General features: G+C 38.9%; 1 protein-coding gene across 6 annotated transcripts in view; it reads right to left on the bottom strand.

The window, feature by feature from the left end:
* Positions 1-13,406, bottom strand: part of LOC107216847 (homeodomain-interacting protein kinase 2) — a 71,414-nt gene that overhangs the window by 16,403 nt on the left and 41,605 nt on the right. For 3 of the 6 annotated variants that reach the window (XM_046737079.1, XM_046737078.1, XM_046737080.1), the window contains exons 2-17: positions 11,846-12,187; positions 10,773-11,093; positions 10,510-10,602; positions 9,840-10,058; positions 9,367-9,739; positions 9,042-9,259; positions 8,581-8,904; positions 7,631-7,825; positions 7,369-7,515; positions 6,514-6,735; positions 5,518-5,963; positions 5,254-5,343; positions 4,428-4,694; positions 4,145-4,304; positions 3,623-3,846; positions 2,960-3,277 (exon numbers count right to left, since the gene is read on the bottom strand). In XM_046737079.1, the coding sequence (XP_046593035.1) occupies positions 2,960-3,277; positions 3,623-3,846; positions 4,145-4,304; positions 4,428-4,694; positions 5,254-5,343; positions 5,518-5,963; positions 6,514-6,735; positions 7,369-7,515; positions 7,631-7,825; positions 8,581-8,904; positions 9,042-9,259; positions 9,367-9,739; positions 9,840-10,058; positions 10,510-10,602; positions 10,773-11,093; positions 11,846-12,187 (3,959 nt within the window). Of the gene's footprint in view, positions 1-2,959; positions 3,278-3,622; positions 3,847-4,144; positions 4,305-4,427; positions 4,695-5,253; positions 5,344-5,517; positions 5,964-6,513; positions 6,736-7,368; positions 7,516-7,630; positions 7,826-8,580; positions 8,905-9,041; positions 9,260-9,366; positions 9,740-9,839; positions 10,059-10,509; positions 10,603-10,772; positions 11,111-11,845; positions 12,188-13,406 lie in introns of those variants that run through there. The other 3 variants (XM_046737076.1, XM_046737077.1, XM_046737081.1) reach the window with 3 other exon arrangements.

Genomic DNA, 13,406 nt, shown 5'->3' with positions numbered 1-13,406 from the left:
ACACATTTTTCGAGTCGTCTCTGACCGAGAAAAATGGTTCCCGCTATTCCACAAATAGTCGAATTTAGTACAGTTCTCTGCCGGTTGTCGTTTCTAAGACTGCTCATTTTCCAAATTAAGAATATATCTGTCCAGCTATCTGTAGTGTAGATTGCAAGTGATTAAATAATCGTGTCAATCAATAGATTATGTCAAGTTTCAGCCGCAGAACGTTCCCTAATTTGAAAAAAATAAAACAAAGTGTATTATTAAAAATAAAGAGTAATTGTATAGTTATTTTGCAATGATGTGCATTGCAATGGCTCAAAAAATTTTTGTTATGTTCATCAGAATGGTAATTCAAATGCACAACTTTATTGCCATGCGAGTCATTACAATACAGCCTAAAGATCACAAGCTATAACCTAAGAAGTGAAAATGGAAAATTAGTACATTACGATACGAGTGTGCAAAATAGGTGATATCTACACCAGCGGAGTTCGTCGCCGAACGCAGCAAGAGCGACAAAAGAGCAAGTGTGGATACACCTATGCAGCGTACGAGTATCGTATACTATTTTTCCTATTAAGTTGCGCAAAGTTCGTCCCATATTTCATTATTATATAAAAGGTTGTGATGTATAGAGCGGCGGCACAGAGCCACTGGGAAGGGGGGGGTGGCGGCAAAGCCCCCCGCGATCGCAAGAAAGTAAATTAAAAAACTAATATAAATTTATTATATTTAAAAAAAATTCACTTTTACACGTTATATATTTACACGAACTTTGTACACTATTCATTTTCATCAGCTCTCACTTGACAGTGTTCTTTCAAAAGAACGTATGCGAAGCAACTGATAACTTTCGCGTTCTTTGTCCGTTATTAAAGAAATGCAGAACGTAGAACGCAAGTTTCGACAGGTCGTCTTCCAAAGAAGACAAAGACGGCAGGATGTAAAAAAACCGGCGCTCGAGCCAGCAGCGTTTGCACGAGCGAATGTACATACATAATGTAATAACATAAGTACGCCTAGGTTATCGCACGTACATTCTTATATATTCCCGCACGCTCTTCTCAGCGTATGAGAAACAGGCACTTTGCGAGCGCAAATGTGTGCGCAAAACCGAACTATGCGCACGATAATAGGAAAAAGTACATTCTCGCTCCAGGGTAGATTTGAAACTATGAAAGAATCGTGGCTTCTTATTTGAAGTAATAGTGTAAGGTGAAAAATTAAGGTCGAAATCGAAAGTTATAAGGGCCAAACGTTGTTGAAAGCCCCATAGACACAAGATTCAGTGTGAAAAAAAAAAATTCATCATGTGGGAAATGTAGCATGATAAAAGTTCATAATACAATTGAACTACTAGTTAAGGTTCGAAATTCGAATTCAAGTCTGCTCAGAATGTCTGGCGTCAATGGTATATCAAATTCCCAGATTCCATGGTTTTCCTGGCAAAAATATTAATCTTTTCCATGGCACATTTCAATCACCATTTCCAGCAAACTCAGTTTTCTGTTTCTCTTTCTTCTCAATTGTATGGTCAATATTTTTTTACAAGTTGAAATGGTCAACCTGACTCAAACCTCATCTAATTTTGCCCAATCTCAATTACTTTAACGTTTCAAAACACATGTATTGACATGAAACAAAACCGTACCTAGCCATTAGTTTAATTTACAAATATGTATCAAGCAGTGTGATTTACTTCTGGTCCCTAGGTAATGGAAAAATTTTTCGCAGGTCTAACCGGAAAACCATTTTAAAAATGCCTCTTTTGAAGATTCTCAATGAACCTTTTTGACGTGCAATCGGAGCATAATATTGGCCATCAAGGAATAAAATTTTTCATCAAGTTTTAATCCCCTACCACTTTTATTTAACCATATCTCATTGGCCCTATTATATCAGAGAAATTTTACATAATAACGTTATTAAAACACAAAACAAAGATACCTTTTTTTTCACCCTGGCGGGAACTCTAAATGTGGGAACATTTTTGTTGCCGATTTTTCTCTGTGATCGAGTCACGTTGCATCCATTTTTTTTTCATGAGCATTCTTTTTAAAAAGTACAGGTATTCTTATTTTGTAAACGTTTTGATAATAGCATGCTGTTGTTAAAAAAAAAATGTTGATTTACATTGCATGTGAAGGTGCTTTAATTATGGTAGAAACACACGAGTGTTTTTACCAGTATGTGAACTTATTGGACAATCGATTAGACGTCAACACATAGTTTGAATTAGTTGCATCAAATTTTATTCATTATCACATTAAATATAATTGCACAGGGTAATTGTTTATTCTGAGTTATATGCGTGATTTGATAGTTTGATGGTGAGGCATTTGATTTCTACGTATACGAGAATTCCCGAGCCGATTTCATCAGTAAAAGTAAAATATAAGGTCGTATAGTTTTTAAAAGCACTTTTTAAGAACCAACGACGGTAGATATAACTCAATCAGTATTATCCCCTATTCCGAGTTCCAGCCAGAATAAAAAAAATATATATACATCATAGTATGTATTTTCGTACATCTTCATCGCAAAATTTTCCCAATCTAACAATTCTTACGGATGAGGGTTAACTAGGAAAGATACATGGTTGAAACTTGATGATAACTTTTGTCTCTTCGTGGCAAAAATATTGCTCCAACTTCAAAAAGCTTCTACAGCATTTATGACATGCTTGTTCTGCTAGAGCATTTCTGATAGAATTAATGAAACGTGTAGTCACATTCCCTTATATTTGTTTACTGTTTCCAGAATTCACAATGAAATTCCCCAATTTTCGAGAAGTTCCCTTGATGCTAGACATCCTGTAAGGTACAAGTCTGCGACAATTCGCAAACAGAATCTGCGCGTAGCATATTCGCACAAAGCGAACGAACTGTTACATTGTTGAAAAAAAAAAAAAAAAACTTCAAACATGATATAAATATCAGAAAGCTATAATAATATAATGAAAGATACACACATGCATGCATCTACTAGACGTCTAGGTACCCACCCGGGTGTGAATCCCTGGTAGGTGGGCACTTGCTGTTGCTGAATGGCGCTCGGTGCCTGAGAAGGAGCTGCGGTAACATAAACCGCAGGTGGGGGCGCCACAGGATGTCCCCGTGATCGTACGTGGGCATATTCCTGGTACAGAGGCTGACCCAGGTGTTGGGCACCCCCAACTATCGGGCCAGCAGCCGGGCTCCTACCCCCACCTCCTCCACCTCCTGGGCTTAGATGAGCCGGATGACCGTGGTGGCCGTGATGAGCCGCCGAACCCACCACTTGGGTCTGCCTGCAAAAGCCACAAACAAACCCATACCTTCGTTTAATGCCAATTTCTCATGCTTCTTCTAATCGACATCATTGTTATACTCTTGCATCGAGTTTCCAGTCTGTGACATGTGTTTGTGTTTTGGGAAGGAATAGTTTCGTATCGTCTTGTGTTTGCCAGTAAACGTCGAGCTGGTATATGATATGTACGTGCGGATAAAATTTTCCACAATATCCCATTCCATTAGCGCACGAACAACGTTCTTTGGTTTAATAATAATCGTTGAAAACATTTGAATGTTTAGACAAAGGAAAACATCAGAGTAAAGGTCATAGAAATAAATAAAGAGAAAAATTGAGCCTTTACCTGTACTGATGAACGGGATTTGCTACCGCCCATTTTTGATGATCCCTCGAATGCGCAGCCGGTGGTTGAACGTACTCGTGTTTGTATTCGGTTCGTTTACCAGGCCAAGATACGCGCTTGTCGGCACCCGTTGTGTAGACTATATGTTGTTCCTGAAGGTGGGGATGAGCGCTGCTAGTAGTCACATACTGCAAGAAGTAGTCATGCATGTCATAGGCGTCATCCTAGAAAAATATTTCCCAAAAAGAGAAACGTTAATAAATCACAATTTTCTATTATTTGACCGATATTTCGTCCTTCGGATGTTGCTGACTCTGAAATTCTACTACTCTATACACGGTGAAATCAATTCACCCGTGGAGAAAACAAGCAAAAACAAGAATTTCATCGGTCCGATACATCGAAATAAAAGATTGATGTAGGGGAAAGATTTGATGAATATTAATACCAACACCAAAGTACCGACTATCAGAAATCACAGATTGACTAACAATCGAATGTTAAATAATATGATCGACCAACCTGATAAGTTGGAGGTTCTTTGCAGGCAGGCGCGTGGCACGGATGTGGAGCTAGATATTCGACGCCAGGTTCGGGCTTGGTGGCGACGTTGATCATGTTGCATTCTGACTGAACTTTGGCCAGTAGTCGTTTTTTCTGGGATTGCGAAGAGTAGCCAGAACTGTTTTATGGGATGAGAAAATTTAAAACAATTCATTGGAAAATGAATTTCATTCGTCTTTGTTCATGCATTTTTATCGGTTTGTCGCAAGTATTAACAGTGAAGAAAGAGCGATTCTGTTACCTGACATGATGCTGAGGCTGTGGTTCGTGCTTTATGTGTTGAGCAGGCTGCTGATGCTGATGTTGAGGGACCTGCTGATACAAGTGAGCATGAACTCGACCTGGACTTGCCTCCCCATCACTGTCACCCACCGTAACGCAGCTGATGACATTCTTACGCTGCGCCCTTTGAGAAGAGCTGTGCGAACCACTGTGACCGTTTGTATGCGTCTGACTGCTCGAATGAGTCTGGTGCGAGCTCTGTACAACACGAGGCGTAGACTGCGTGCTGTAAAAAGAATATCTCGAAATGTAAATTTAATAGTTGTCCCGGGACTCGGTTTTTTTGTCACCAAATTCATTGTTAATGTCAAATATATCTGTGTTAATTATTAAAAGTATCAGACCACATGTTAGTATACCGCTATTTTCCAAATTCCACAACCAGTAGAAATGGGTGAACGTGAGAAACACGATCGTGTTTAGAAAAGAAATTGTTACAATTAAGCTACAATTGCAGACCTGCCAGAAATTAAAATATACTGACCAATGATGATCTAAGTACCACTTTTTTTAGTAACCATACAAAATCAGGAAAACTATAAGGAAACTCGATATTTTTTGGTTAATTCAAATTTTGGCGATTCCTTCACAAAGAAAGAAGTAATGGAAATAAATTTGGTGGATGGCCTGCAATGAATTATAAGGTTAGACTGATACTACAAGTGCAATAATTCTGATAATGACACCAGTTATTCATTCGCCTCAAAGTATTATATCTGTTACAGATTGAAAACCGAAAAAAAGTACCCACATAACAGGTTGTTTATTCTGTTGTATAAATATACCTTCGAATAACATCCTCGCGAACGGGCCTTCCATCGCCAGACAAGCGAGGAGCCAAACCTTGGCAAGCCCCACATTGACGGTCTCCGCAGCTGTCAATAATATTCATGCATAATTCTACAACTATCTAAAAATGTCATCCTAACTAAATGTGTAAAACGTTTATGAGAAACGCAACCTGTGTTCAAAAAATTCATTACTTAGTGATATGTAAAACTTATATCCTATTTTTGTAATATTATAAACAAGACATTATCATCACTCACCATTTGCTGGGACTTTCGTCTTCGCTGTCGCTTATGGTGATGACGGAAACAGCTGGTGAAGGTGTATCATGTATGGTTATAGTCTGCTGCCTAACAGTTGTAACCTGTTGATGTTCACCAGCATGATTGTTACTTCCGTGTTTATTGCTACTGGTGTTGCTGCCGGTGTGATGATGAGACTGATTGGTCTGTTGCTGCCAGTGACCATTCGCAGGAGAATGACGCCTCATATTGCTAGGCGGCGTACTTTCTTTGACTCTCTTCTTAACGGGACTCAACTGCTGAGTTTCCTTCTTGTGTTCATGTCTGTGCTGCGGCTGTTGCGGCACAGTCAAGTGGTGCTGGTGATGTTTTGTCACGCTTCGTTTACCCCAGCTTTGTGACGGGTGTTCGACAAGTGCGCTCGTGTTGTAAACTTCAGTTACCGGGAACACGGGCCTCTGATCCTTGCCCGAAACAAGGAATATTAGTTCAGAAATTCGATTTTCTGTTTGTTGTTTTTCATCCGTCAGAGATATTAGGATAATACAAGATAAAGGAATGAGGATTTTCTGGCTACCTGATCCCTCTGGGGATATATTTGCACATTATTAATACGACAATTTATAGCGTTTGCCTATGAATATCGTATATCGAACCTGAGAATTGTTTCTTTAACCGCAAAATTTACCCGACTCCTGTTTTGACAGTAGATATTTCACAATTTCTTCCATTCTAAACGAAATCCTCTTCCCAAGGCATCTAACACACAGGCTAACATTCGTCTCTTGCCTCTGCCGTGTCTCAAAGATCCCTTTATACAATATATATCGAACTGATAAAGTTTTACATATACTGTTTTTATTTTCGAAGACTAGTTGCCCAATAATTACATTAAGTATAAGTGTAATCAATGTTCTCGGGAGCAGATAAGCCAGTGGAAGAAAATTCAAGGCATTAAATTTGGTATTTTCAAAGTATGGTGCGATGAAAAGGATTGCCCAAAATGAATCCTACCTGCAGTATGGCTGAACTGTCGACGATAAGTGGTCTGCCCCACTCCCCCGCGTCGCTAAGCAGGGGTTGTTGTATGGCGGCATGTTGAGGTGGTAATTGTTGCCAGGAAGGTACAATGGCAGCCATTTGTCGACTACCACCTGGCCACGACGTTTGTACCGCGTTCTGTAACCCAACCATGGGATACTTATGTACACACGGGAAGATGTTAAATTCAGTTCTCTTGAAAATTTTTGGGTGATAAGATTGAAAAAAAATAAAATAAATAAATAAAATTGTACATAAAGAAGTAGCGGCATACTAACGTTTAGAAATTAACATAAATTTTCAAAGCGTCGCTATGGATGTTATGATATTCATAAGAAAATAAGAGTGTTAGCGATATGAAAAATAGTTATTTAGAACAATTTACGTGTTCCAGATATTAACTGTTGTAAACTTTGTGAGTGCGAGTCATGAAGAAAGAAGCAAAGTAAACATATTATTATTCCGTTGAGTATTGGTAACTACAGGATTGAGATGGGATTCAGGCGGTGCAGAGCTTTTAGCATGCAAATGGTTTTACAAGAAGTGGTAGTAAACCAACTCGTGCAATGTACTGCGGCTCAATGACAACAAAAAAAGAAAAACTAATAACTATTCTTTTTTTGTTCGATGTGTCTGGACATATTATTCTCAATATGAGAGTGAAAAAACCGACCATTGAGAGTAAAATGTATGAGTAAAAAAAACGTGCCTAAAAGCCGGCAAAATAACCTGCGACCAGCGCTGCTCAGAAAGCTTTGCTGAGAAAAGCGACAATATATAGGCACTAGAATAAGAAAATAATTGAATAATAAATTCTGTGAAACTCACCGTGAGTAACATTTGTCTGCCACTTTCCACCATGGAGACTGGAACCGCAGCATATTGTTGTTGCGCTGCTGCAGCAGCAGCTGCGACAGCTTGTTGAGATATAATGGACGGCTGGATTTGTAGGGGAGCTTGCTGAGCTTGAGGTGGCTGTGCAAGAACAGTTTCTCACAATTATTAACCAGATTCTTCTTTACTTTGCTAATATATATTCTATTTGCTTGGCATTCCTATGAGAAATCATGGTGTCAATGTGTTTCTTTACCATTTCGACACTGACCTGTGCAACAACAACATGTTTTGCCGGACTGGGCATCGGCTGGTAGCCCGGTGGTGGGCAAAGAATCCCAGGTACCAATTGGTGTGGGAAATCATGCACTGCGCCACGACCACTGTTCGAACCGTTGGACGAACCACTGTACTGCGTCGCTCTCCGACTGGTATTTGTGTATATTTGATACTGTTGTCGAATAGAAAAAGAACAGACTGGTAAGACACAGTATGTAATAACAAAGACAAAGGTTCAACTTTGAAGGCGCAAATTTTTTGTGATTCAATGAGTATTATTTCAATAAACCGAATATTACTCATTATCACAGGATATCTTATTTAGAATTTGGTTATCTTTCAGACGGTATTCGAAAAAGTTCAAGCTCAAGTTTTCACGATTCATAATTTTATTAGTAAATTTTTACGACGGTCGATTGGTCAATAACGTAATTTTTTCCCAATCTGTAAAGCTGATTGCCTAAAAAATCACGAATATAAGTCGAACTAGTGTACGAGTTGAGTACAGATTTTCATGGTGGAATCGGTTACCAAAAAATTCTGTATTGTGATTCTGTGTAAAATATGAGATAATGTTATAAAAATGAAAATATAAAGAAATTCTACGATCCTTGTATATCAGCATTTTTCTGTAATACGCTTTAGTCTTTTTGGGGCATAACGCATTTTTTTTTGTAGAATGTAAAAGAGATAATATGTATTAAAGGGGTGCTATAATATGAATTTTTAATATTTTAGAAAAATCGTTTTCACACACTCTAAACTGGTGTTAAAGTGCTGTCTTATTTACTCTTCTTTTTAGAGCAAAAGCAAGCATTTTTTGCAGGCATCCGTAGAAAAATCTAAAAATTTTTTAATGTGCAACACCCACAAGCCGAGATACATTACGCAACAAACGAATAAGTGTGAAAAAAAATAGATATTCACCAGATTGTCGTATCCCGATGGTGCTGTGCGGTGTTCCCTAACGAGTCTCTGCACCTGATTCGTCAGTTGATTGTTGAAGGTGAGAGTGACTGCGCTTCCATTTGTCGTCGGCACAAAATTGGCAACCAGCGAAGTCGGTGGCGCTGGCTGAGGCGCAGGTGGGGCTTGATGGTGAGCTGGACTGGCGGTAAAGTCGCCAGCTCGTCTGCAGACCTCCATCATTTGTACAGAGGCTTTGACATTGTTGCAATGAGCGTAGTCGACGAGGTGAGCCAGCGTTACGAAAGCATGGTTCAAAGCTTCTCCTGGTGTGATTCGGCGCTCCTTAGAAAGTAAACGAATTTTACGTTTCACTCTATCGTTGGACAAAAAGCTCTAGCCGAATCTGACCGGCATTGAAATGATTTTTCGTCGACTGTTTTATCGACACCGATCGAATTTAAACGTGAATTAGATATTACTACCTGGTCCATTGTGAGCATCCTCTTCAATAGATCGATAAACTCTCGTCTGTCCGCTTTTTCCGCGCATAACTGACCCCCTTCCAAATCGGTCGGAACATTCACCTGACCAATATCGTCCAAGCAGTTGAAAATGTATTTTCTAGCCTCCTTGGACTTTATTCCAGTCTCCTGCTCGTGTTCTTCTGGAGTTTTTAGCCTCCAGAATGGATACGTGCCTGAAAATGGATACAGATATTACTATTACACTTCGAATTGAATAAAAATGTCGAGGAAACGACCAGGATTTTTATGTACTGGTAACTAATTGATCGAGTAAACTTACTGTCCATATCTCTGTAGAAGAATTTCGTAGTTTTACTAGCGTTATTCAGCATGTGTTCAGTGGGAAGTCCCTGAGTTTGACTGATGTAGCGTATCTGATCGTATTCCGAACTGCCTGGATACAATGGCCAACCGAGAAACAATTCAGCCACAACGCAGCCTAGGGACCACATGTCTATCGCCTCGCAGAAAGGAAGTCCAAGTATGATCTCGGGCGCACGATAGTAACGGGATTGCAAGTAGGTATTGCAAACGGCTTTTGAAACGTGAGAGGCAGAACCAAAGTCAATGACTTTAACTCGATACGGCTGTCGCACAGGGTCTACCAGCATTATGTTTTCAGGTTTAAGATCGGCATGGATTAGACCCAATTGCTGAAAAAATAAAGACGGAATAGTTAAATTTGTAGAAATAAAAAAAGAAACACAACACACTGTACGAGCAAACAATTGTACAAAAAGTTTTTATATTTACCTTGAGTTTGAGAAGAGCGGTAAGCACTTGTTGAAGAATTGGCCTGATGTACTTTAAAGGAAGTGGTGAGAATTTATTTTGCTTTAAAAAATCATACAGGTTCTGCTCAAGCATTTCAAACACCAAACAAGTATGAGATTTGTGCTGAAAACATTCGTAGGCACGCACAAAGTTGAACTCGTCCGCGTTTTCCTGGCTAAGACGTGACAGGATGGAGACCTGAAGAAAAAACGATATTACGAGTTTCGGATTTGTTCAAGGAAACGGAGGAGAAATTTTGTTCCGACAATCAAACATTGTTTTTAGGTACTCTTTGACCCATTTCAGCACCTTTGACAGAGAAGCTTGCATAACAAAATTGGGGAAAGTAAAATGGAGGTCATAATGTTGTACGTTTTTAGGGGCGGGCAGTTTTTCCCCCCCCAAGTTAAATGAAAGTTGTTGACCTATTTAAGCATCCACCACTTTGGCACCAATTGAACACAATACTCTCTTGTCTCAGTGCTCTCGTTGAACATTAGTACCAAAGATTGAATTTAATGAAACGAGTAAATGACACTGGTAGTAAAAATTATACAACAATCGTTTGCAACAATTTTTTTTTAACTGTGACTGAGATTGATTCCCAACAGTACAATGAACTGGAATATAAGACAATCAAGTAGCTCACCTCAATCTGGCCTTGGCGCGCGTACGATGGATGATTCTTCAATATTTTAATGGCTACTATTTCGTTTGTACCCTTTTTCCAGCATTTCACGACCTGAAAACACATCAACAATGACCACGAGAATGTTACTAAGCTGTATAGCCGGGAGGTGAGTGATCAATGCTAGAAATGACTTGCGAGAGAAGGTCGATCATGCACCGTTTCCCCTCTTTTCTATATTTTCCATTGGATAAAGAGAGAGAGTAAAAACAAGGTATGTTTACCTGTCCGAACGTTCCTCTGCCCAAAAATTCCAGAACCTCGTACTGATTAGTCATAGAGTAAAGAACTTCGTGCTGAACCAACTGATAATCGCCATCTCCTTGCGGATTGCTACCGCCACCGCCGTTGCCCCCATTGCCAACTTGTTTACTGTGCGAAGTCATGCTGGATTGTTTATTATTCAGCTGCTGTTGTTGCTGCTGCTGCTGTGAAGAATGATGCTGCGAGCTCACGGTACTAGCTGTAGCGTTTGTCGCGTTAGTGTTAGTCGATTGGATCGCCAGTCCTTCACCATTACCTCCTTCTCGTGACCAAGACTTTCTCTGTAGAAGGAATACACCTTATAAAAAAATTTTATGTTGTCAATAAAATCTGGTAAAGTACCATTTTTCTTTTCGTTTTCCATTATCAGCAAACAGCGACTAATAAACAATTCGTTTCAATGTGTTGAGGTTGGTTTCAAAATACCAATAACAAGCTTGTATAATCTTTAGTCCAAGAAACGTGAATCCGAACAATTGTTCAATCATACAATTAATTTTGCTATCCAGAATATGAAATCGTTAGAGATAAATTGTTCACTTTGATAGAAAATCATTGTATCTGATGCAAAGTCAGAATTTTAAAATCATTGTATCTGATGCAAAGTCAGAATTTTAAAATCATTGTATCTGATGCAAAGTCAGAATTTTAAAATCATTGCCCACAATAATGTTGACTTTTCAAACGCAAAACTTCGAAATTTAAAAACTTACGTCCCTTGTTACATTCATCAAAACAAAGTAGTGAGCAAACGGTATGCATACGTACACACGCATAGGGGATTACGGCTTCCAAGGGTACAATATAACTTTATCTCGAGTTGATTACTGTATCGACTCTGTTATCTTTAGTAAACTTCTGATACCTCTTTAGACTTGAGAAATAGAGAATTTATCTACCAGGTGGAAAAATTAGGTGGAAAGATTCCAACAGCATCAAAGTTGTTTCGAATCGCCTGCTCGTAAGGCAATTGAGACAACAGGGGGTTGAGAAAAATATGACATGAAGTAAAACTACCAATTGATCTCAATACCTTCTGACCACAGCGCTGGTACGTGTCTAAAAGTTTAATAGTCGACGCGCGGACTAGAGTCTGTTGGTTGGGGCTTTTCTGCAGCGCATTATTGTGCAACGGACCAAATACAGTGTTGACCCCGCTCACAGCGTACTGTTGGATGCTAGTTGCGTTGTCCAACTGGTAGTCGGCAGATTGGACTTGCCCGTGCTGCTGGATAACTGGTTGACTAATGTTGTAGTCCAACTTTCGCTTCTTGCTATGTTGGTGAGCAGGGTTGATGCTGCTGCTGCTGTTGCTGCTGCTGCCGTTGACGCTGCTGCTCGTCTGCTGAGCTTGGATGAACATGTCACGCATTCCCTGAAACAATTGATATTCCATTATCATTTACAGCTTCTTTATTATCAAAAAATAATTCTAACGTGCTAACAATAAGCCTAGTCTGGCATCGGCGTTTGGATAAAAAAATAAAATGAAATAAAATTTTCAACTAGCAATAAACACAGCCAGCTACAAAGAAATATCATTCAACAGGCTATTAAAATAATAATTAGATACTCGTCGTGGTTGCTGAGGTTTAAAAATACACTATATGCTCGTCAACTACTGACAATCGTACAAACTGTTCGAAAAGTAACGTTCGGTGTCTCGTCAGAGGATATGGAAAACAAAAACCAATACGAAAGGTGACAGAATACTAAAATCTGACTCTTACAACAAACTATCCAGCCGTCTCAAACACAGTCCCGTATTTCCTTTCACTTTCATCCGATATTGTGGATTAAAACGATATTTTCATCTGAGCGTATCATCCACATCGCAAATCTCAAATCAGAAATTATTGAAAGCTTGCAGATATATATGAAGGCGCAAGAATACCAATTATGCGAGTTATTTTTTCTTGGCATAATGCCAATTTAGCAGGGCCCACAATTCGGTTGATTTGAAAATCTGACGCGTTAAGTTTGAATACATTTTTGTCAAGGGATTTCACCGTGATACCCAATATTGGAACCAAACATCCATCAGCCATTTTCTTGTATCTTAGAGCAAATGAAAATGTGTAAAATTTATGATAATGACGAATATGTTTCATGATTAACAAGGTAAACACCCAAGGCAATAATCCCAATAAAAATTATTGAACTGACGAACACAGCAACGACTTTGACTGCTATGGAAAACTGAGTTGGAGATCCATTTTGATTTTGTGGCACCATTTTCATCGACTAATTAATCAAATGATATAAAATAACAAATCACGCCTTAAATATCGCAATTACTCCAATTACTGAACAGTAAATAACGACATATCATGGCCAGCTGAGTGTAAATACTACTGTTTCAAAGTTACTATAATAATCACTTTCGAATCAACTATCATAACACTTCCTTCTATTGTAACTATGTTCATGCAATCGAGACGAAGAAGTGCAAGTATGTAACGCTACAACATTATTTTCTCTGCATTCGTTACATTCATCAGATATATGCAAAGGCAAATGAAATATTGTCAAGAGGAAGGAACAAAGCATGATGCTATGAAACTATAAACTACCAAATAAATAGTTTAAACAAA

The sequence above is a fragment of the Neodiprion lecontei genome, chromosome 4 (genome assembly GCF_021901455.1).
Source record: "Neodiprion lecontei isolate iyNeoLeco1 chromosome 4, iyNeoLeco1.1, whole genome shotgun sequence".
Taxonomy (NCBI): Eukaryota; Metazoa; Arthropoda; class Insecta; order Hymenoptera; family Diprionidae; genus Neodiprion; species Neodiprion lecontei.
The sequence above is the reverse complement of the archived record's forward strand: the minus strand, read 5'-3'. Positions and strand labels throughout refer to the sequence as shown.